The 26,125-nt window shown below is 39.0% G+C and overlaps 1 protein-coding gene across 3 annotated transcripts in view; it reads right to left on the bottom strand.

Moving 5' to 3' along the window:
- The window catches only part of LAMA2 (laminin subunit alpha 2), a 455,577-nt gene that overhangs the window by 55,696 nt on the left and 373,756 nt on the right, over positions 1 to 26,125 (bottom strand). For all 3 annotated transcript variants that reach the window (XM_073337269.1, XM_073337270.1, XM_073337271.1), the window contains exons 38-43: positions 25,857 to 25,973; positions 24,148 to 24,311; positions 20,908 to 21,046; positions 15,658 to 15,760; positions 4,156 to 4,272; positions 479 to 661 (exon numbers count right to left, since the gene is read on the bottom strand). In XM_073337269.1, the coding sequence (XP_073193370.1) occupies positions 479 to 661; positions 4,156 to 4,272; positions 15,658 to 15,760; positions 20,908 to 21,046; positions 24,148 to 24,311; positions 25,857 to 25,973 (823 nt within the window). The remainder of the gene's footprint in view (positions 1 to 478; positions 662 to 4,155; positions 4,273 to 15,657; positions 15,761 to 20,907; positions 21,047 to 24,147; positions 24,312 to 25,856; positions 25,974 to 26,125) is intronic.

Genomic DNA, 26,125 nt, shown 5'->3' with positions numbered 1-26,125 from the left:
TGCTGTATAAAATGAATATATATGAATATATATAATGAATATAAAAGGTGTCATGAAGTGTATCCCTAACAGAACTCACTAGCTGATTAACCTAGCACAGGGGTGGGGAGGGAAGCTTTGATGAATCTAGAGGTGGAATCTCCAATCAATGATAGCTTCTTCGATTCTTCTCCCACCTCTATCCATTTAAGGAATAGTTTTTGGAGCAAATATATCCACTATGTGTTCATTCTGCGGCTGCTAGACTTTCTTCCTAGGTTACCAGCAGCAATCCTTTATATTCAAAAGCTTTTCCAACTTTAAGGCCTGTATAATAATATGGGGGCTATACAAAAAGGTTCCTATTACAGCAGTGTACTCTAGGAAGATCATGTATTGAATTGTAACAAAAAAGTGATGTGCTATAAATCACATCATGGCAGCAGGGAAAGATCTTTCTTTTGAGGGGAAAAACATACAAACAAAATAAAGATCTTACTGTTCTTGGTGGAATCTTTCACAACTGCATTTGTTTTGGCCACATCATCTGCAAATTTGCTGTAGTTGTTCTTTAAACCAAGGAGGTTCTGGTTGAGGTCTTTAATCCTAGCCAGTACATCATTTGCAGTGGTGTTAGCTTGTCCAGCTTTATCTTTAGCTGCTTGCACCTTCACAGCTGTATCTGTGCGCAAGAAAGGATCAAAATGTCAGAGCAGTCGTGAATACAGATGGCAGAATCAGACCCTCTGTCTTTCTTGACCTGACAATTGCATCTTTAAAAACAAACAAACAAACAAACAAACAAACAAACAAACAAACAAACAAACAAAAAACAGAATATCCAGCCCTGTTTAAAAGTAGAGAATGAAACATCTTCTTAGCCAGATTAATTTTTCTACGAAACCTTTCCCTGTGCTAGGAATATCTGATTAACCTTGAGAATGAAAGTGATGATCTTCAGAACCCATAGTAGGGGGGAGCCCTTTGATTGTTGGTGAAGACAGTACAGAATATTAATCTACATGGTCCACATAACTCAGCTGCTGCTCTATAGTTTATGGTTACTTTGAAGTACAGCTGAGTGAAATATTTGTGGTAATAATATTTCTCATCAAAATGTGGCTCCTTACAAATTACCTGAACTGTGTGAAATTGAACATTTTTTTCCTTTTGCAACAAAGTTTTGAGCGAGATGATTTTCACTGATAGGTGTGAAAATGTTGTGGAAGCTATTAGATATTATTGATTAGGAAAGGGGGGAGTTCTGTGGCTAAGGCACTAAACTGAGGCTCAGGAGATCAGAGTTCAATCTCCTGTTCCACCAAAGACTTCCTGTTTGACCTTAGACAACTCACTTAGGCTGCACTCTGTGAGGAATTCTGCTTCTTGAGGAAGGATACTGCTCAGAGCACCCTCTGGGTGGGCTGGTTCTGACAAGCCAGCTTTGTTCTGGAAATACAATTGAACCCTTTAACACTATAGTATAATTAATAATATTTTACAAGCATAAGAGTGGGATCTGATTATTTCTTTACCTATTTTTCCCCAAAGTGCCTGAGTGTATTCCTTCTGACCTCCTTGTGTGATGTCTATATTAGAATAATGTAAATTGAGGCCACTGTGTTGCTTTCCTTTGACATTTATTCATTGCATACCTTATACTTACTTTTCATCACACTATAAAATACACTCTTTCCTAAGCATGTGGGTCCTTGTCCTAAGGTGAACTGCCCTCCTACTTTGATTCCTGCTGAGCTTTTTTTTTTTTTTTGTCAAGTCTGCATTATTGGTTCAGGCCATTCTGTTTTGCTGAATCTTTGATGAGCCAGGGATATGACTAGAGCAGTTTGCTTTTCCTTGTTAATTCCCCTGTTTGATAACCAGTTTACTACATTTTCCTATCTTTGACATTTATTTGCTACAGATTTTAGTCTTCGTTTTAATCATATTTACAAAGCACGCCATTCGTGCGCTTGTGTCCTTGTCCCAAGAGCAAAAACTCTCTAACTCTAATCTACATTGCCATTACTTCATATTTCTTCTGCTTTCTTCACATTTAGTATTCCTAAAGGCGACGGCCTTCTGAGGTCCATTCTGCATGATTGAGACATCTATCTGCACACAGTCACACCAGTAACTGTAGCAGTAACTTCACAAAATTAACTAAAGTGCGCATGACATAGCACAAAATCTCATGAATGAAAGATTTCAAGGATCTGGGTGAATAAAATATAAATATCTCCAGTTACGTGAAATCTGGAAGATGCAAAAATGTGTGAAATGAACTGGTGAAAAATATTGCACGGAGCTTTGTGTGCAGTCCATACTTCGAGAACACCACAAAATGGATAGATAATAACTTTTCTTTGGTGCAAATTTCCAGGGCATTTTTTCAGTTCATAACAACAATGAGCAGTTCTTTAGAGAGAACAGGCATAGCAAACTACATTCTGAAATAGATGATAGAGCTTTTTGGTTTTGTTTGAATGTTTTAACAAGCATTCAGTTTGTAAGTGTCCACTATAATGAAGTTATAATGTATTTCTCTGTCCCTTACTAGCACCACAAAAAGTATCAAATATATGGAGCTCTTACATATTAATGAGTATGAAAGACTCTTTGCTATTAGTTATATAGTACCATAAGTTGCATAGCACTTTATGATAATAGAAGAAAGCCTGTCCCTGTCCTGAGGAACTTATAGTCTAAATAAGACACAGCACAGCAAGTAATGACAGAAGACAATGGTCTGAGAGATGTGGGGAATAGAGGACAGATACAATAAATAAGGATCACACAGTTCTGTTTCTGAAGTTGTTAGGTTTAATTCAGATTTTGATCAATGTTGTGTTTTACTCTTCCTATTATTTAATATTATTGGGAGAAGAATGTCAAGCATGACAGCAGGAGCAGGTAACATAGCAGCAGAACTCAGTGGTGGACAGCTAATGAAGGAGGTGAATTTTAAGGAAGGAAAGTGAGGACAGATGGCACACTGAACCAGAAAGGCAGTTACAGGGACAAGGTCAACATGCAAGAAGGCATGGAGGCCCCAGTGTGAGAAAAAAGAGAGGGCAACAAGGTACAGTGTAGGATGTGAAAAGGGATGTCGAAGGCAAAAAGGAAACAGGTCAGAGCAAGGACAAAGTTGTGAGCCCCTGAGATGCTGAGGATGACACTCTTATGCTATTTTAGTAATAATTACTAGAGCAATCATTCATTAAGAGCTTGTCTACATTGGGAAGTGATTGTGAAATAAGTTAAGGTGTGAATTAAAAGTGCAAAAGCAATTCCACACTAGCTCTCTGTGGACATTCTTATTGTGCACTAAAAGTGCCTTTGTACAGTTTAGCTTAATCCATGAACTCTTCAAGTGGAATAAGTGTCTATATAAGTGTCTATATAAGTGTCTAGTGCCGAATACTTATTCCACAATAGCTATTCTGAGCTATTTCCCCATGTAGACAAGCCCTAAGGTAAAAGAGCAACAGTTCATTAGCGTGTGTATATATTCTATTTCTGCATGTATCAATGTTTATATATAAAAAAGTGCAGGGCCATTACTATGGGACACACAATCATTTATTTATTTCACAAATGACAGTGCTGGAAAAATGATATACTATTTACAGAATCTACCATGATTCACTGTTGACTGAGCAGTATTCTAAAGTACAGATGGACCAAAATGACTCAGTCATTTGGGTCTCTCTAGATACAGACTATCTGGAGTCCTTTGGGCAATTTGAGATTGTTATTTATCCCAGGTCTCTTTGAACTGATTGCTGATGCCGTTATCATCGTTCTTACCATTCTGGGAAGCACTGTTCTGAAAACAGGTACTATCAGGGATGACTCTCAGCTTCTGAAAAAGACTGATTGGCTAACAGTATGCCATCACTCCTTTCCAGAAGTACTATCTTCCAGAAGTGGGCCATTTGAGAATGACAAAAACACAGCAGCCCCTACAAGCCCAAAATGCAAATGAACACCAGACATTTGTGTTCAGTTCAGTTTCCCTCTCATACACAGCGTACATTCATTGTGAATGAGATAGCAGCCAATGGATGGAGTGTATGTAGACAAAGAATAACACCTATACACATTTTTATAAAGATGCAAGACGACACAATGAAGCACAGCTGAGCACAGTGCTTCAGCACTTTTTGTACTTACCTTTAGGAATGGCTGCCAGCTTTCCAAAGGTGTCATTCAAAGCTCTCAGGAGATCAGAATTCTTTTCATCAGCATTTTTCAACCTGTTCTGCATACTATTCAAGATATCCCCATTTTCTGCAGAGAGTACACATACAAAAAAGCTTTAACTCATTGTTTTCACTGTGCTGTGTTTATGTAACACAGACAGACCCTGGTCATCAGCAGGCAGGATCAAACCCTAGACCTCTGAAGTTTAGTGTATGAGTCTCTACTGCATGAGCTAAAAGCCATCCAGCTCTTAGCCAAGCCTGTAGCAGACTCATCAATCTGTACATGGTCTAGGTTGGGGCGGCCAACCCGAGCCTGAGAAGGAGACAGAAATTTAGCAGTGTACATTGCCAAAGAGCCACACTAATATTTCAGCAGCCCCCCATCAGCTCCCACCACTCCAACCTGCAGCACCTCCTGCCCGCTGGCAACCCCACCAATGGGTGCCTCCCGCTCTCTCTCCATGCTTCCCACCCGCCGCGATCAGCTGTTACATGGTGTGTAGGAGGCTCTGGTGGGGAGGGGGGAGAGCAAGGGCACGGCAGGCACAGGGGAGGGGGCAGGGCCTGGGGCAGAGCAGGGGGTTGAGCAGTGAGCAGCCCCCAGCACATTGGAAAGTTAGCATCTATAGCTCCAGCCCCGGAGTCAGTGCCTAGGCAAGGAGCCGCATATTAACTCCAGAGCCACAGGTTGGCAACCCCTCGCCTAGGTGCCATTAGATGGGGACAGAGTGCCACACCAAGCAGGCATGGGTTACATTTACACATTCATTTGGTATGTACTGTAATAGAACAGACCATGAACAACCCATTTGTCATCAATATACATATATTTAATTAATTTACTAAGTTACTGCAATGAACATATGTAACACTCAGTTCCAGAGTTTACTAATGCTATCTTCTATATTTAAGGCACCTATTTCTTTTGTATCTAAGTGCTTGATTTCCTTAGACTATTGTATGGTGATACTTGGTGCTTATAGAGGGATTTTATTAAGGCTCTCAAAGTGCTTTTATGTACTCAACACTCCTGTAAGTACAAAATAAGACAGACAGAGGTTAACTGATTTACCCAAGGCCACCCAGTGAGTCAATGGCAAACCGGGCAGAGGACCCAAGAAGCCAAACTACCAGACCTGTGCTTTAAAGATAGGCAACATTAAACTTTTCTATGGTAACCTCACAAGTTCTTCTTCAGGTGTCTGCCCTAGGCCAATGGTTCATCCATTTTGTGTGACAAAACAATACAATCAGGGTAGTGTACTATCACCATAAGCATGCTATTTCCCAATTCTTGCTGGACTTTTTCAAAGTAAGGCAACAACTGCTGATACAATGTCCAGAGAAAGGGCATGAAACCATATTAGCGGCATCATGATCATTATTAGGAGGCTACATCAAGAAAAAGTTATCATGAAATATGCAGATTGATTTTTTGGAGGGAAACTTGTTTGTAGCTAAAAGCATATATCAAAATTTGTTTAAAGTGAAAAACTAGTACAAACCAGAGGATCAGCAATGTGATAATCAGTACATGAAAGATGAAACTGACATTATCCTTCACAGATAAGTCGATATTCTTCACAAACTGTTTTGCATAACAGTGATATTTTTGCTGGAACAACATGCTACATAAAAATGATTTTTCAGACTCTTCAGAAAGAGGCTCCAACTGAAGGTATTTAAAAATCTTTATTTCAAAAAGTCCAGCATACAGTTTGGGGGGAAAATGCTAGTTATGTCTGAAAACACCTATTTGGGGGGACATTTTTAATCACTTATTCCCATTATTATGGAGCTCTTTGGAGTTGAGGAACAGAAAGGTGGGAATTTCTTGGCTCCAATGCACTCCATGAATCAGAATAACTGATTGAACTGATAGCAGAAGATGGAGAATAATTTGTAGAAAAGGGGATGGGGTATAAACTCTAACTGTGACCTTCAAAAGTGTACGAGTTCAGTGAAATTAAACACATTAGAAGTTTGAATACTTATCCGAACAGATGTCTGTGGTGTCTGCCAGACTAGATCAAAGTCACCTTTCTGGTCCCCTGATTATAGGCTGACTAAGGGTCAAAAGAGCTCCCAGTGTGAGTTAAATTATCGGAGAGACTTGAGACATTTGTGGCACAGACCGAAAAAAATCTCATACTGCCTACCTAAGGTTCAAGATTGAATTAAATAGTTTCAATGTACTGTCCACTTTACCAAACTATTAGAAGAATTACTGTGTGAGCAATTTGACTCTACATTATCTATGCAAAGAGTGTCTCAGTTGTCTCTGTCTCACACTGGCCTGAAACTATTATTATTAATATAGTTTGTGTTACAATAAGACATACTGGCTTGGAACAGCTTGGGACCCCTCTGTGTGAGCTGCTATACAGAACTATATAGTATGACAAGAGGATCTGAAGAACTTTGTTAACTAATTTTAATTTTCTCAATGACTATTACAGAATTTCAAAGCTCTTTTTTAAAAAAGCAAGCATATTTGTTTTTCTCAGGACTGATGGGTATTAACTTTCTTGGATGTGGCTTGAGAGAAACCAGTCAATAGATTATAAAAGATTAAAATCTATCAAAGATGGATGTATGCAGATAGGAAGACAAATTGTTATTTTTTAAAAATAAAATCTAAGAAAATTGTACATTACCTATAAAACCAAGATATGCATTTTCGTAGATTATGAAAAGGCTTGAAGATTTTTTGTAACCCTCAAAACTAGCCAATCACTTACTATCAGGGAATCAAATGATTTTGTGTGTCAAAAAATTCTTATTTTCCTGCTTTCTTAATTAACTGGCAAAGTGTACAGTCTTCCTATGGTACTCTGAATATCTCTGGATAGACTCTATACTCTGTGCTTGAACCCCATGTGCTCTACTGGCAGCACAATAGCTGTCTCTTTGATTGATTGATCAATTATTGTAATGAGTTAACAGATATGTATTTAGGGTTTTGTCCCTTTCCAGGTGATTTATTAGAACAGTATTAACACTGGCCTTATAAAGTGAGGCTCTTTTTTAGTAGAATGCACTTTTAAAAAAGTTGTATTTTTAAAAAATGGGTAGAAAAGAGAGCAAAAGAGCGCATGCATCCACACAACCTCTGCAACAAAAGGCAGAAAGAGAGAAACAGTCACAGGTAGAAAAGGAAGAGGGCTGAGGGACAGCAGACACTGGAGCATGAACAGTCATCCTGATGAAGGATGAAAAAGAAAGGGATTAGGAGCTGGCCTCGAATTAGGAGAAGATGGGGAGCTGGTCCAAGTAAATCTATGGCTCCATTTAACTACCCAGGTAGGACCTGATCCTGCCAAGTGCAAAGTACCTTCAAGTTGGGGGCACTCAGCACATTGCAGGATCAAGCCCTTGTGCACTAGAGGCCCCCACCTATACCTCTTCTGCTGTTGTGGGAGGGGCAATGTTTGGGGGGCATGTAAGTGGGAGATACATTTTGGACTCCAAGACTGTCTGAAATGTCAACCAGGGAAGAATATGCTTCTCTTATTTAAGGTAGGAGGGTGGGGAATACTTTGAGCTGGGTGGAGCTAAGGCTTCACTCTTGGGAAGTGCCCCACATAGAACAGGAGGTAGCCTCCCTGTTTGGGCAACCTGTGGGAGAAAGTGAGGTGAGTTGAGGCTGCAGTAAGCCCCAGGAAAGATCTTGTTTGTATTACAAAGGTTAGCCCTGGATGCCCAGGTGCCTTGTATTTTTAAGCACCAGGTTCTGAAACTCTCCAATCTCATTGAACAGTCAAGTCAATGGGGCTACTAGTAAGGTTCTACTGGACAAGAGTGAAGGCATCTGAATCTACCCCAAATGATCAGAGACTGTAGCAGAGCTAATTTCTTGTCTACTAAGATCAGCTTCCAAACAGTTTTAATTAGATCCATTTAATTTTCTAAATTTGCCTATTTCCCCAATGTCTCTGGTCCCTTTTTGGAATATTAGTGTGTATACATTTTAAAATAATTCTGACATAGTTTATTCATTTCAGGTGGTGTTTCTAGTAATTTTGCTGTGTGCTCTTAAATTGTCTCCTTTCCTCCTCTTTAGCCTGCCAGATCCAGAAATTATGCTAATTATTCCCCTCCTATATTTCTGAAGCATCATGTTTCCAGACCTCTGTTTCCAGTTTTGTCACTATAGCATCAAACTAATTTTTATGGATTTTAATAAGTTCAGTCTCTCCAGAACTCCTAAATTTGAATATTCAAACTCCATCTGTTTAATATTTTTTTCCTTTTAACTTATCAAATGCATTTTTAATTGTTTTCTTAGTATTAGAAGAATAAAGCCATAAATAAATGCCCTAAGGGTGTCCCTTGCTGAAAGGGAGGGAAGGGGAGGAGCTCCTAAAACCACTGTTCATGAGAAGTCCTCTTAACAGTGTTGCTAAGTAATAAAGTTCTTAAAGGCCATATTGGGAAGTAACCTGTTGTAAATCTATAATTCAGACAGTACTTTTTATTAAGTATTGAGCAGGTATGTTGTATATTAATCATGACATGCACTGGCTTCATTTAACATGGAATTTTTTCCTCTCCTTTAAATATTTAATATTGAAAGATGCTGGAGACCAAAATCCATCAGGTAGCTCGAGAATAGGTACAACATGAGCATCTGCAATACAAGTTTGCCCACATTGCTCAGCTAACATGCTTTACCTCTGGCCTGGGAGGAGTTAATGGGTTCATTCCTGTAAGATGCTGAGCACCTTCAACTCCCACTGAAACTGAGTTGGCTGAATGCCTTGCAGGATTGATCCCTGTATACCCATTCAGTTCTTAGCCTCTGTGAGGGGGTTGCACAAGAATGCCAATTAGTGCTGGCTGCGATTGTGTTTTGTGCAGTGGACACCTGTTCCTGTGACCTGGATTAAGATGGCCAAATCAATTTTATGTTTCTGTGGCATAGCAATAAGGGATAAAGCATTGTCTACTCAGCAGAAAAAGAAACAAACTTAAAGAAGTCATAAGAGCAAAACCATTTCCCCACATTTTAATCTGGCACCACATATGCCTGAGTATTGTAGGTGATTAAGGAGCTACATATAAATGGAGGATGATTTATCTATTTATATATCTAAGGAATAGTTTAGGTCTCTGCAGATTTTATATATTGGGGGCACTGAGTAATTGCTGATGACACGGCACCATTAAAATACCTTTACTTGACTGCTAACATATATAGTTTTCTTATAGTAACATGGAATGCATGTTCTCATGGGAAATTGTCTAAGATGCCATCACAAAGAACACATAGTTAAATGTGACACCAAAGAATGGGAAAGGAAGCTTCATTAGATTATTTTTAAAGAGTAGTTTTAAAACCATAGAAACTGCATGCACAGTAGACGTTGTTGGCAGGGTGCTGTCCAAATTAGCTGGTGAAATTATGTGTATATCTTGCTTCTTCTGCTACATTTGTTTTGCTCCTTTGCAAATAGAATTCTTGCTCCCCACTGTCTTATCCTATAAAGAGGATTATGAGTCCCAAGTTAATGCTTTAGCTACAGAATATGCAAGACAGTAGACAGGAATAAGCAGAAGAAATAGAGATGTAATGAGGGAGATGCAGCCTATGTTGGTCAATCTTTACTTAAAAAATTGTATATTTATTATTGATTGTAAATTTTGTATTGAAGAGTATGTTGGTTACCAAAATTAATACAGGAGCTCTACTATGTGTAACCATTTAGTGATTACAACACACTAGATCAGCTAAAATCCACTTCAGGTGAGGACAAAATCCCTGCATAAGATTTACCTGTACTTGTCAGAAGTGAAATGTTTTCACTAAAAATGTTCACCTGTTGTCAGAGGGGTAGAGTCTCCACAAGCTATCAATTCTTAAACTAAAGAAAATGATATGAGCTGGATTTCAGAAGCCACCTGACTTTACGTCTCCAGCTCAAAGGGAGCTTGTACACAATCTTACTTCACTTTTCATTGATCTGTTCAGACAAAACTCCATATTTAATCTCAAATCTGCACAGGAGCAACCATATTTTTAAAAATGTAAATTCAAAATTATAAGCAAGATAAATTGCTCCTGGCAAGCTGAGAATCTGTCAAGGTACAGACAGACAGAGAGAAAAGCTGGCAGGCAGCTGCATTCACTCCCTCACAGCCAAATTCTTGAAACTCTACACGTAGGCAAATCACTACAAATAGAATCTACTTCTCCCCGCAAGTTTATTCCTTCTCACTCTCAGTCCCACAGAGAGAGAAATGACTAAACCTACATTGTAATAGCTGCTGTCAGAAGTTTTTCTCTGTAAGGACTATTTCAGCAATTTTTGGAAGTAATATATGGCATTTTTCTGATTAACAGCCATTTTATAACTAGTGTAATTGGCCACAAATCATGAGAATGTCATAATGTAGCAAGAAAACATTCCAATCTCTGTCATACCTTAGGCCTGGCTTCCTGGAGGATAGATTATTTGAGTGGTTTACGGGTTTTCATTACTTTAACTAATGTACTACCTGTAGTGCAGAGAGAGAAATTCTAAACTAATGAACACTTCTGTCTACCAGCTCTTTATAGAGTGCCCATTATCCATCTTTCACTTCTGTATTTCCAGTAGGGATTCTGAAGAAGGCAACTTTGTAAGTATCCTAAGTAGGTTGCATTCTATTATTTTTAATCTCAGCTCTCACTTCCCATCCCAGAAATGCCAACACATACAGGAGGGATTATGTTCATACCAGTAACATTATTTTGATGTAAAAGTAGGGGGAGGTGGGAAATTTGTTCACTGCTCTTACTCTGCTGTATCCGCATTCAGGGCACAAATATTAATTGATTTCTGCAGGGCAGGTGGAATTTGAGACCATATTTAATTATGTTCAGAATCCATGCAATGAAACTTTGTTTTATGCCTCTACAAAGCAATTTTAATATAAATCATTATTAAAGAATCCTAATGAAAACCCATCAGTTTCAGTAGGGTTGCGTGAGTGTAGATGAGAACCTAGTTTGTGAATTTATAAATGTCCCTTTCTGCTTGGATTGAAATTGTCTTGCAAATACTTTACACTATTTGCACTTTCACTTCTGTGAGTTTTGATAGGAATGAAACTTTGATTGGAGTGTATTTTAAAACAGCCTCTAAATATATAATTTATATTGTACTATGCTTTTTCCAGGCCAAGTTATATGCTTATATCTGCATATGGAATTCACTCATATCTGAGCAAAATTCTGTCCTCACTTTTTACTTTGAACACAAGACATCTTGCACTGTGGAGAAGTGTCCATAACAAATGACTGTTCCAATATAGCTGTGTAACTTCTTCAGGTATACATAGATTCCAAGGCCAGAAGGGACCATTCTAATCATCTACTCTGACCTCCTGTGTAACACAGACTATAGAATCTCCCGCAAATCATTACTCCAGAGCAGATCTTTTAGAAAAACATCCAATCTTGAGTTCAAAATTGTCAGAGATGGAGAATCCACCAGGACCCTTGGTAAACTGTTCCAGTGGTTAATTACTCTCATAATTAAAAATTAGTCTTATTTCCAATCTGAATTAGTATAGCCTCAACTTCCATCCATTGGATCATAATATGCCAATGTGATGCTACACTGAAGAGCCCATTGTTCCCCATGTAGGTATTTAGACTGTAATCAAGTCACCCCTTAACCTTCTCTTTGTTAAGCTAAATAGATTGAGCTCCTTGAGTCTACCACTATAAGGCATGTTTTATAATCCTTTAATCATTTTATGGCTCCTCTCTCCAATTTGTCAACATCCTTCTTGAATTGTGGACACCAGAACCGGACACAGTGCTCCAGCAGTGTTCACTCCAATACCAAATACCGAGGTAAAATAACGTCTTCTAGATTCCCTTGTTTATGCATCTAAGGATCTCATTTGCTCTTTTGTCCACAGCATAGCACTGGGAGCTCTTGTTCAGTTGATTATCCATGATGATCCCCAAATATTTTTCAGAGTCACTGCTTCCCAGGGTAGAGTCCTCCACTGTGTCAGTATAGTCTATATTCCTTGTTCCTAGATGTTTACATTTGGCCATATTAAAACACATAGTGTTTGCTTGCACCCAGCTTGCTAAGGAATCGGGACTGCTTTGTATCAGTGACCTGCCCTCTTCATTCTTTACCACTCTCCCAATTTTTGTGTCATCTGCAAACTTTACCAGTGATGGTTTTAAGTTTTCTTCCAAGTCATTAATAAAAATGTTAAACAGCATAGGGTCAAGTACCAATCCCTGTGGAACACCATTAGAAACACACCCATTCGATCATGACTCCCCATTTACAATTTTATTTTGAGACCTATCAGGTAATCAGCTTTTAATCCATTTAATGTGTGCCATGCTAATTTAAGATTGTTCTAGTTTTTTAATCAAAATGTCATGTGGCACCAAGTCAAACACCTTACTAAAGTCTACATATATTACATCAAACTATTACCTTTAATAACCAAACTTGTAATCTCATCAAAAAAAGGTATCAAGTTAGTTTGACAGGATCTATTTTCCATAAACCCATAGCATTAATTTTATTACCCTCCTTTAATTCTCTGTTCATAGAATCCCATATCATAAAAGTCATAACAGATCAATCATCGTTATGGACCATGTTCCACTGTTTGTGGCACTGTGTATTCAAAATAAATGTGGTCATCAAAGTGGATGGGGAGGAGATAGAGCCAGATCTCTGCTGTCCCATATACACTGGTCAGTGAAACAGGCCAACTGTGCCTGATGGAATAAGCTGTACCCCAGAAAGGGGTGTACTATTGAAGTTTAGAGAGATACGCATCCTTCCTCCCTCACCTGACTACTTCCTGCTCCCCACCCTCCAACGGCTTTGTGGATCTGCACCACATGTTACTGTGGGCTGCTCCCAAAATTCATAATAATGCCCTATATCTTTACTAAATCTTGCAGTCAAGACACACAATAGAATTTTATGGAATGCGCAACTAAAATGTACATCCAGCTTTACAAGCTAACAGTGCTACACATTTTCACATCTCCTGCACTTTTAGACTGTGATAAAATATTTGTAATTCCCAAAGAGAATATGATCATAAAACATAATAAATGACCTCTTTAAACCTATCAACTACTTACTGCATGTTAAATATGTTCTGTTGGTTGAATTCCTAGGCTGCCAAAATATGTTTAAGTGCAAAAAGCCAAAAAAGACACACTAAGATCTACCTCCTCTGGGTTTGATCCCATAGATCTTATGCTTTTGTACTACAACTTGCATGAGGTCAATGGGGGTTTTGCAGGAAAAGGACCCAAGGACTGGACCCAATCATTTTCTGAACAAAATTTGTTTATGTTTCTAACACAAACAATTTATAACTTATGTTAGCACTACAGATGGCTTTAGGCACCATCAAGGAAATAACCAGCTATGACCTGATTCCAGAATCTTATTGTTGGTGATTTTCTAGTGATGATGCATAAAGCAAAGAAATCATCTTGATTTTCAGAAACTATGATGAGCTTGCAATTTGTCAGCAAGAAAAATCATGTCAGTCTCTCTGTTTCCAGGGTGCCATCTTTTTTATTTCCTTGCAGGCCCCATATCTGTTTCTTCTCACAGGCTTCCAAGGACCGTAACATTCCTGTCTTCATGGTTATTTCCAGGTGTCTCTAGCTTGCTATGATAATTTCAGCCAGTTAAGCTTGATCTGACTATGTCATGATTATTACTCAAAATTCAAGAGATGCTATGATCATTGCACATAGCTTTTTTCCAAAAGATCCAGGATGACATTTCAAACTATAACAAAGGAATGCATGTAAAATTTACTGGATCCTAATTTGAAATAAGCCACGAAGTTACCACCCTGGACTTGATATCATATCTCATAATCATAAACTAAACTTGGTTAGTACTTGGATAGAAGGCCTTCAAAGGCTGATTCGGTAGGTGACACTCTTCTTTCCAAGTTTTTATTAAACCATTGACCCAAAATACTATAGTTCTGGAGACGTTTTTCTCTGGCTGACATAAAATGGCAGTTGAGACCACTTGTGATCATTAAAAACCCCTAGCATTTTCCACAAGCGCAGAGGTGGGAACCTCAGAATACTGGCCAAATTCAAAGTGGGTAATTGTATTCTGCTTACCAAATATTTCCCCTTCAGTTTCATTCAAATAAGTTATTCTTCACTTCCTGTCCTAAGTTGTTATGGAGGGTTGTTGACAGCTATTGAACAGATGCTATATTCAACTCCATCCAGAGATGGCTTTCATTAGTGATTACAATAAGTGATTTTGTATACTCTTTAAGAAGTTTATAAAACAGTTTAGGATTTGTCTGGATAAAAAGCTCTGGAAGTAGGCTACTACTGGCTGCAAGATGCTAGAACTGGTCAAATAAGGACAAATATATTCACCAAAAATACATTCAGTAATTGATAGGAAAACATTTGAATACATTCTATATAAATACGATTTGACCTGCTCTACTATATATTAAGGTAATGCACGTATGTTAAGGGCTAGATTCTGACTTTAAGCCAAGCCCTCAGAAAGAAATAATGCATGAGCTGCACCAACTACGGCTGGTCAATATATTTTATCGAAAATTCTTTGCAATTGAAAATTGCATTTGATTCAATGAAAATTTTCACTGAAAGTGTCTCATTTCCTCAAAAATGTTTGATTTTTTCATTGGAATACTGAAAACTAAACAGCAAAAATTTTTTGGCTAAAAGCTGAAATTGGTTTGATTTTTGAGAGTTGTTAGCCCCAAATCTGTCGTTTTGGGGCTTAATGTTTACGGTTTTCGGTTATTGAAAAGTGAAACGTAATTTTTTAAAGAAAAGTTAGCATTTTCCTATGAAAATTTTGATGAAAACTCCCCCCCCCCAATTGAAATTTTTAATGGAAAAACCCTCAATTCTCTTTCCAGCTCTAACACCAAGCCATGAGTAGTTCAGGGAGACATTGTGACTCAGAGGCATAGCTCCTCATTGCAAAGCCTATATTGCTTCATCCTTACTCCTAGGTGGTGGGGTAGTAATTTACTGCTGACCTGTAACAGCCGTAAATTACTACCCACCACCTATAATGCTGGCTCACCTACTGTAGCCAGTGAATCAATGGTGAAGCTAAGGCTCTACCATTACCCTTATCTGCCCACCAGCATCAGGGAGCAAGTAGCCCCACTGGACCGAACACCCAGGTTGCCCATGTAGGCACATATTACTGCATTAATACTTTGCATGGGCCCACAGTCAGAATTTGAAGCTAGTCTTAAATAAATAGTCATAAGGTTACAAATTATACTCATTTCCTGCTATCAGGATAACTTAGTGGTCTAAGGCTCTGCATTTAGGTCACAGTGTCCCCTGGCTGAGCTTTTTTTTCAATTTCCCACTGATGTGTCTTCCTTGCACTAGGAACATACTCAATCTTAGTAGTTTATCAACAGAAATTAATGTCATATAGAGTACACATACCTTTAACATCACTTTCTAACTTCTTGGCCTCATTAAGAACCCTGAAGCTTTTCTGAAGCGAGTTCTTGGCACTATCCTTCAATGATCCTTGAGGACCAGATGCCTGCAGACCAACAAGCAGTGTCATTTACAGAAAAGTATTTTTAAGCTGGTTCAGGGCAAGTTTAAAGTAATAAAAAGTATAGGAGGAAGAGCTAGCTCAAGAATCGTTGAAATTTTAAGCGGTCATCAATGTACTCTGAATTATATGCTGCTGCCATTACACTGGTTCTCCAACAGAGATTAATAAAATACTTTACATTTATTAATTTACTTTTATTTTTACAAGAAACCAGGGCTCCCTTGGAATGTCAATGATGAAGTTAACAAAAGAAACAGAAAGAGAAATTGTTTCTGAACGTAGTGAAAGCAGAATAGAATCTGGGAGTGGATTTTTTTCAAATCTATGTAAGTGGATTTTTTTCAAATCTATGTAAGCAGATTTTTTTCAGTCTGGATTTCTTCCTGCAACTAAGAACACAATAACATAATACAGTTCGATACTTCTCCTTAACAACAGCTATGAAACATTTAATAAATAGACTAGATCTCACAACACAGACTGTAACATAGACCAAAGAGATGTTCTCATAGCAATTGTATTTCCTGAATCAAACCAAGTCAGTCAAGGTGAAATGAATGAAAATAGGCTTAGGAGGGGGACAAAAGGGTAAGGTGTAGCTAAATCTGAAATTCTTAACTACTAAATACTATTTAAAAATCTCATTATTTGAGAATCACACAAAGCTGTACCTACAGTTCAAGGTTGATATAGGAAGAACTGTTTTTCTAAATTAAATTAGTATTTTAACTTGCTAGGAAATGCTCTAGAATCTGAATCATTTACTGTTCAGTTTGAGAGAATGAACTCCGGTCACTCCATAACACAGACTGCATTTCTTTGAGAATACTCTTGACAGCCAGATAACATTTTATATTAGTCATGGGTCATAGCCTTGTAACTAGTATGTAATTAAGAAGTAGCTACTTTTCATTTTCCAGGGCAGATACATGTACTTAAAAATTAATTACGTGCCAATTAAATGACACTGTTATTATTTAATATTTATATTCCGATAAAGCCCAGAGGTCATATTTTTGAACACTTTTAGATTTCTCCCACTTCTCTTATACATTAGAGCCCATACATTTGCCTAACCATATCAAAATCTTGGCAGAAGCCCTGAATTCTTTGGAAATTCAATACACGCTCACAATGCGGTTCTCTGTAAGACAGCGTTTTACTGCTTAAGGTGCTGTACTCGATATACGCACAGCTACCAGCTTCAGGCTCCTTGTTATCATATAGGACTGAAACACATACTTCAGTGCTTTCCTGAATAGGGACTGACTAAAGCATGTGCTTAAGTGCTCTCCTGAAACAAAATCCAGGTGACTACATTATTGTGCAATAGTATTCCATACTTCCAAGCTCACTTAGGGCTTCACAGACCCAAAGTCTGCAGTCCCTGTGCACGTGGAACTGCTGATTTCAACATACCAATGAAAACTGCAGAGCTGGGATTTATATATCTATTTTTAACATAGAGTAACAGCTAATATAATTCATTGCACATGTAGTAAAAATGATACCCATAATCCCTTAAAAAGAGTATCCGTGAGGAATCATTACTTGATCTCCAATGCAATAAGGGAATTGCTCCTTAAGGAGGCATGTTTGGCCAGTTTTGGCAGCAGATACACCTGTCAAATCAGATTATGTTTTTATGTTCTTTTTCCTTTGAGCTTTGGAAGCTAGGGAATGATTACTCTGTGAGCACAGAACTTCAGATCTAATGATCATTTTTGTTATTAACAACAATTTGCTGGGCTTGCTTGACTGGCTATTAAAGCAGTTTATATTTGATAGAATGAAGTGGAAAGGCTGCATTTGCAATGCAAAAACAAGATGTGGGTTGAATAAAGGGCTGAGTAATTAAGGCCAGGCTGATATTTCTGCCAGAAACCCTGATTGCATTCCATATAGCTTAAAGATAATATTTACAAAGACCTTTTCAGCGATAAATAGAGATGTACAGATTGAAAACAGTTTAAAAGGAAATATGCTATTCAAAAAGTCAACTAATCAAAACATCTTATACAAAGTGTGCATTTTGGTGATTTGTGGTTCATAAGATATTGACTTAACGAAAAGCACAGACATTACCAATATCTTACTGTGTGCAACATGAGTGTTCATGTGTGTAGGCAAGTGTGTGTGATGGTGAACTCCTTCATGTTTTAATAGCAGGTGATACTGTGTGTTTAGACATATGGATTGATACTGTGTTTAGATTTCCTGTATCAGTCCATATGCTAAAAAATAGATAATAGAAAAAGAAAAGCACTGTCAAACGACATCCACACTACCCTCCTTCCGTCGGTGGTACGTGTCCTCACCAAAGCACTTCCACCAACTGAAGAGGGGCAGTGTGGGGGGCTGAAAGCCAGAGCTCTCAGCTTCCCGCGGCTCCCTGCTGGGAGCCCAACTGCCCCCTGGGCTTTTCGCCTCCCTGCCGGAAGAAGGGGGCAGCCACTGAGCAAGGAGCGGGGAGCCAGGAGTCCGGGCAGCAGCCTGTTTGGGAACAGGGAGCCCAGGGGCAGCAGGGCTGTCTGCAGGACTGGGGAGCACAGGCAGCAGTGCGGTTGGGAGCAGGGAGCTCTGATGGCAGCCAGGCTGTAGCTGGAGGCCACCACAGGCCCCACGGCCTCCTTGTCATGGCTGGAGCTGTGAGACTGACAAGAATGACAGCCACCAGCCAATGGAAGTAATGCAGCATCTACTACACTGCGTTGCCCTAACTACACCGACATAAGCCCTACGCCTCTCGTGGAGGTGGAGTTATGTCTTCGGTGTAGTATGGCACTTGCGTCAGCGGAAGCAACTGACACAATTAGGTTAACACAAGCTGCCTTATGTCAACCTAACTCTGTACTATAGAACAAGCTCTAGTTCCTTGATCTTGCTTAGTAGACCGCACCTGCACTTTTAAAAAAGATCACATTAAAAATATCTCTTGAAGCACCACTTTAAAACTGATTCTAAACTCTGAACTACAAGCCAAATCCTTTCTCATGATTCAGCTTTTCAGTCAGTTAACCCAATCACCATCACCACCCACAATAAGTGATGGGCTGCGGAAAGCTGCTTGAATGCTGGAGATGCTGCATCAGTGATTAATTTATTTTGCTTTTAAAAGGGAGAATTAATCCATCATAAAAAAATGGGAGGAATTCTTCTGTCATATTTTAAAATATGGATTATCTTTTCTAGTCATCTATCAGGCTTCCTGCTAGTGAAATGCTTCTTAGTCTCTTTTAGTTCTAGCTTTTAACACTGTTAATTTCATTTGAAAAGAAAGCATCCTTTCCATTAACATAAATAAAACCCTAAAATGACCACTCATCACACTTCTATGTAAGAATCTGTGTGATACAGAAGTAGGTATTTTATTATATGTTATGAAGGGTAGGAATGGCAAACACGTAGCAAGAAGAACTCCCCTAAACTCATTACTTTACATTAACTCATTACTCCCTCCACATTCCTATTTTTCTATCAATTAGATCCATATTCTATACAACTTGCATAAAACAAATAAGGTTATATCTATTGAATCCATAAGAATGAGTACCCTTAAAAATGGTGTCTTAATCATGCCTTGGTCTCCGTACTTGGTAATCATTTGTCTCTATTTATATCATACTGTCCACATCCTTTCTTCATTCCATTTCAAATTATCTATCCTCTTTCTCTCTATAGTATAATCAGCTGGTTCATTGCCTCTCTGACATATGCCCTTTTGTAGCCATATAGCAATCACCTGCTTTGTTTCCTGACTATTGCATCTCTCTTCTTTCCCGTTCAACCATCATAACATCTGTCTCCCTCACTGTCTCTGAGGCATCAAAGGAGAAAAAGACAAGAGATATTTTTCTGGTTTTTTATTCTGAAAATAAACCCACTACTCTTTATTTGCCTTTGCTTTAAAACTGGTAATTCTGATAGAAGGAACTATGTTTATAGCTCCCCAGCACATATCAATATGTGAGGCTCCATTTTCCCATAAAGAGATAAATTCAGTAATTAGTGCTACTTGAACTGTAAGTTAATATTTAAAGTTGCAAAAAATGTGACCAACACCGATTTAAAATCCAGACCTTATTATCTTGTTCATGAATATGGACTGGTCACATTGTCCTTATTTCTAGCCTTGTAACTCTGAATCCACAGGGCTTTGTATTATTTCTGCTAGCTATCTGTATCATTGCAGTTTCTTTATCTGGTATAGGGATTTTCCAATTTCACTGTTTTCTGCCATCTGCAGGGGTATTTTCAGCCTGGGTGTCTGTGAAGTGCAGGTCAGCTGGTCACATATTTGCCTCTATAAATAAGCTTTTAACTCCTTCATTACTCCCAATACAAAATATCCCTGGCTTTCTGCCTCTGCTGAGTTTGTTGTAGAGCAGAGGTAGTTCCTTCATAGTTGAGGTTAAAGGGCTAGCTTCCCATTATAATACCCATTTAAAATCCCTCTAGTTGCCTTGACCCTCCCAAAGAACCAACCCTCTGAAATTTTACTTGTTGCATCTCATCTTGGGGATGAAGCTTGATACAGTTTGTAAATGCAGTTTTTTGCTGCCAGTGTTTAAAAATCGTTCTGCCATTCACTTTCCAAAAAATCTTCCTAAGTTTGTGTGGGTCATCACATCTGCAGGGTGGACTGGCCCCGCCATCTCCAGTTCTGTTTTGTTTCAATGGCCTTGTTGTGGTGAAATGCCCTTAAATATTTTTAGGGAGCTATTTTGTGGGGGATTGCCAAGATAAAGATTTCTTCAGAACATTGACTTGAAACTGACCTGCTTCTGTCTCGAGGCTTTGTTGCAGAAGCTGCTAACTTGAGTGAGGGATGGGGGGTGAGGGGAGACATGGGCAGAAGGGTATGAGAGAGGAATAAAAATAAAGAGGAAGTAGTCCAGAAAAGGACAGTGTAGGGGGCACAGAGAGGAGAAAATGGGATCAGGAGGGACATAGACTAGGAGTATGTGGAGATAGGATCTCAGAACTGGGGGGCTCCTGCAGTAGGAGAGGGTATAGATAGAGCAGTAGGATGATAGCACATGGAAGTTGGAATGAAGGGGGTGCAGGGAGCCAGGGGTATAGAAGCAGCCTGAGCTTCCCTTCCAACAGACACTATTCACTTTTCTTACCAGTTGCATAGCTTCATTTGCACGGGCCTTGGCCTCCCTGGAGAGTCTCTCTGCTTCATCAATATAGTCCTTGATATTGCTATATGCCTTGAAAGCTACAGTGGCATTGAATGAGAGGTTTTTAGCTTCAGCAAGGATTCTGTTAGGGTGGAAAAGGTACGGCACACCATTAAAAACCGCAGTTGTAGCTCAACAGAGCAAAATGGATTGGCACTTTGAGCCAAACAGCCCAGATTTCTAATGATGGCTCTAGTGCACAATGCCATATTTGAGGTTTCCGAAGTGTGGGTGCTAAGTGTTTAAAGGGAGTGTCAAATTTTATTTTCTTAGTGTCACATGGAGCAACAATAGTTTTGTGTACTGTGGGTTGAGGAGATATTTCACATTGAAAGGAAGAATGGCCCAGTGGTTAAGGCATTAGCCTACGACTCAGGAAACCCACGTTCAATTTCCTGCTCCACCACAGACTTCCTGGGTGATCTTGGGAAAGCCACGGTACAGCTCCACTTCGAGCTTGAGATGTAATTTCCATCTTGAGAAGATGGACCTATGCTAGCTCACTAAAAATAGCCAGGTAGCTGCAGCAGCGTGAAGGGCCAGCTGCCTGAGTACGTACTCGGGGAGGCTAGCTCCTCCAGAGGCTACATTGCTATTTTTAGCATGCTAGCTTGTTGAGAGCTAGTATAGGTATGTGTCCTTGGGTCACAAAGTACATCTTTAGCTCTAAGTGTAAACATCTGATGAAGTGAGCTGTAGCTCACGAAAGCTCATGCTCAAATAAATTGGTTAGTCTCTAAGGTGCCACAAGTACTCCTTTTCTTTTTGTAGAATCACCGTTAGTCTCTCCGTGTCTTAGTAATATTGATATCACACCACCCCTGTGAGGTTAGCCAAGTTCTGAGGTTAAATACATTAAAAAGATTGTGAGGCACATAGATACTATGGTAATGAGGTCCACATAAATACCATAGATAGCTAATAGAAATTAGCTATGTCTAGTGTCTAGGTGTCTGAGGTAAATAGCTTTATCCTGATACAACAGTGGTTCTCGAACTTTTGTACAGGTGACCCATTTCACATAGCAAGCCTCTGAGTGCGACTCCCCTTATAAATTAAAAACCCCTTTTTTATATATTTAACATCATTATAAATGCTGGAGGCAAAGTGGGGTTTGGGGTGGAGGCTGGCAGCTCGTGATCCCCCACGTAATAACCTCCCGACCCCCAGTTTGAGAACCCCTGTGATACAAGGTGACAGGATATCCCCACACAAGACTGTTCAATTCCTCTCCCTCTTGATCTCACACATAAGACCATATTAAAAGCTTCAGTTTTTAAAGATTACTTTTCAGATATGACTCTATTGAATGTGAAACTGGTAATTTTGCAAGTATCAAATCAGATACTTTATCTGAGGTAATAGTGTGGCTTGTTCCCCAGAGATACTGTACACTGGCATGGAAATAGCTGCTAAGAGCTTCTACTCACAAGTCTCTAGAATTGGACCTGCTAGTTATCTGCAGAAGATGTGGGCACTGAGATAAATTGCTTGTTCCAAAGCTGTAAGCTATGGAGGGAGTTTTAAAAATATACACTTTAAAATATGTGATTTTATCCATGTAGCAGCTTTGAAAAAATAAAAATGGCCAAAGGTGGGCAGCTGTGCTACAGCAGGCTACCAGGGATTACGAGGTCCGTGTTCTGAGCGCTATACCTTCAGCAAGTCACTCTTCCTCTTCATTCCTCAAGGTATGTCTAAGACTGCAATCACTGGTGTGATTGCAGCTCGAGTAGATATACTTGAGTTAGCTTTACTCTAGCTAGCTTGGGTCCTGGATCCGTGAAATGTAGCAGCAGGGTTCTGGGCAGATTTATACAGCCAATGCTGAAGCAACTTCACTGCTCTAAGACTTGAGCTAGCTAGATTAAAGCTAACTTGGGTATGTCTCTTCCAGCTGCAAATCACACCCAATGATTGCAGCCTAGACATATCCTCAGACTCTCCATCTATGAAATGGTGAAAATACTACTTACCTTACAGTGTCATTGTGAGACTAAACTCATGATTGCTTGTAAAGGATTTTAAAACAGTCATCTGGAAGATGTTACAGAAATGTTTTGGACACACAGAAATTCCTGACTGGTACCGAGTTCTTTACCCTCTGGTGAATTAAGGGCTTGTCTATATGAGGAAATGGATAGGAATAGCTAATGCAGAGCAAATTATTCACAATAGCTCCCCATTTGGACACTCTGATACGTGTGCCTTTTTCCTCAGTTAGCTTAATCTATTAAAGGAGGAAAGAGTACAAGCCTTGCCCCCCATGATTACCAACAAGAAAGGAGGCATAGCAGGGAGTGACAAGCATCCCCCTCATAACTAGAGGTTGCTTTACCTCCCCCCCCCCCACCTGCCATCTCTGCTTTCCTCTTCTTCAGAGTTCCTCAGACAAAATCAACATGGTCCATAGTCTTTCCCAGAACCGGGGCTCAATTCAATGGCAACAGTATTTTGTGTCTATCTGCCTCTCCACAGTCTGTTGCACATCACATCAGTTTGTATGACTCTTTCCAAATGACATGAAGGAGCTCAGCAATTGAATTCTAAACAATCTACCAAAGCTTTTGGGAACAAGTTTTAGGTATTCTCAATTTTCTGTGAAAGTGATGCTTAAATTGCTTCCTTTACCCCAGAGTCAGCAAGTGCACAAACTGAAAGGCTGCCAATTTCAAACACACAAAGATAAACAGACTTCTCCTTGCATGTTGCGGTGTCATTTATGACTGTGGGAAAGTGACTGTAAAAAATGCCACTAAATGAGAAGGGGTAGCATCTTACACCAATTTGCACCCACTTTGCCCTTGTGTAAATGACAACACAAGGCACAAGAGAGATCAGATTGAAAAAAATATTTTTTTAAATAGGAGAACTTCTTGTGAAAGTGTTAGTACTTTCCATCTACTGGTTGATTTTCAGAAATGTTTGGGTTTGATTATCTTGGATATACCCCAAGACATGTATAATATCTTCCTAAGCCCCATATCTAACTCAGACTTTTGATGCTCCTCCAAAGAAGTGAATCTAGCCTCTCCTAACTGGGCTCTGTATAGAGCACTGGAATCTTGTATATTCATAATCACAGAAGTTAAAGTCTGAAAATAATCCCCTTCTATTTCTGTCAGGGAATTCTAGACCCCAGGCTATGAGTGTTTTAGAAGTATGAAGAAATGGCTGACTTACCCATCCAGTATTGCAGATGATTCATTCAGCTGGGCTGCATGGTTCTCAGCCTGCAACACCTTTTCTGGAAGCATCCTGTCCTGAATATCTTGGGATAGATCGTCTATTTTATCCTTCAGCTGATCAGTGATCGGTTGTATCTTATCCCCCATGTCTTCCACATACTGAAAGCCACAAAACAAGAGTATTTAAAGAGCTGAATGCAAACAGCATAGCACTTTGCATATTGTTTCTCTATGAGATATAATCACATGTGCTTGGACATTTAATAAAACTTCAGTGAACTAATAAGGAAAAACACATCAGTGTTGAAACATGGGAACAATTAGGCTATTTTAAAAGCCACTATTCCATTGAAGACTTGACTGTCTTGAACTTGGTGTTCTTCCTTATTTCTTAATGATGTAAGAGAAAAGATAAAAACACACTTTATACACAACACTCACACACATGCACTCTTAGGGAGATATTTTCTAAATTATGGATGCAGAAATATTTATACTATGCTGTGGTGATATCCCTGAGATAAACTGCCAAGCCATATGACAAATTCTATTTATCATGCACCTTTGACTGACTCACCTACACTTTTGCTTATTAATCCATATCACTAAAGGCTACACTTTTGAAATAGCCATCACTTTCCCCCAAACAAATGACCTCAAGAGAGTTTCTAATCCACCCCCCCCCAAAAATATGGAATTTTCCCCCAAATTACATTTGTTTGAGGTGCAGGACAGAAATATTTCTTGGACCAGTGGCTGTTTTGAAATTAACTATTTTGCAAATTATCAGGGAGTGTATATTACTAAAGTATCAAACTGTAAAATCATAGCATTATAGACAAGTTATTGTAGAGGTTTCTAAAATATATTTATTTTAATTTTTCTCCATTAAAGGCCTCTCTAGCTTACACTGGTGAAAATCAGGAGTAACTGCATGAAAGAAATAAAGTTATAGCTAAACTAGCCTAAAACTGATACAAAAATAATGATGTTAAAGTTAAAACTCTCAAATATTTCTGAAAGCATTTTTCTGTAGGATGTATGGCATATGAAGAATATATGGTAACATGATTTGTTCTAATGTTTTATTGGCTGGAATGGTCTGAAGAATTTGTTCATTCAATCACTTCTTGTGACTAGTCCTCCCAAACACATGTCTATAGAAGTTTTAGGGTGGGATTTTCAAAAGCATTCAAGTGAGATAGGTACGCAAGTCCCATTGATCTACCTACCCCAAGGTCTGCAGCCACAGGCCCTTATGTAATAATTTCGTATGTTTCTTTTCTTTGTTGTGTTTCCACACTTTTTTTATGTGTGTACATGTGCATCTAGACAATAGAGCCAAGGGTAGGACTGCCTATGGACTTCTTGCACCTGCTATTCTAAGGCCAGAATCCTTTGTTCAAACCTAGATGCCTAATACCACACTTACAGAAGCAGACAGCATCTGTAAAAAGTAAGGGATGCATATATATGCATTTGTGTGTAATACAATCAGATTGGGTCAACCTTGATCAGTTTATATACCAATTTATCCTTTACAACCAGGCTGTACACACAACAATGGAAAGCCAAATGCTTCCAATTGAAATATTCCAACACTGATAAAGGTTGGATTAATTAGGTGTTCCTTTAATTATCCATTTAGCTACCTCAATGTGCCTACGCTCAAAAACCAAACCAAACCAAACCAAAACCACTCACCTCCACAGCTAAATTGATTTCATTTGCAAGACGGCTGGCTTCATCCAAGATGTCATTCCCTTCTTTTAGTGTTTTTTCGGCCTCTTGTCTTCTACTTTCTACAGCTTGCTTCCTTTTCTATAGGTTGAATCCACACAGTGAAATAAATTAATTAAGCAAAGGTAAAGCAGGAGTGGCCACGCACTCCAATACCCCTGCATTTTTTTCTGGGTCCCCCCCACATGAAACTTCAGATACCTTCAGAGATATTAGAGCAAAAAATAAAAATA

The sequence above is a fragment of the Lepidochelys kempii genome, chromosome 3 (assembly GCF_965140265.1).
Source record: "Lepidochelys kempii isolate rLepKem1 chromosome 3, rLepKem1.hap2, whole genome shotgun sequence".
NCBI classification, from domain to species: Eukaryota; Metazoa; Chordata; order Testudines; family Cheloniidae; genus Lepidochelys; species Lepidochelys kempii.
Note: the sequence above shows the minus strand (reverse complement) of the source record. Positions and strands in the feature narration are given on the sequence as shown.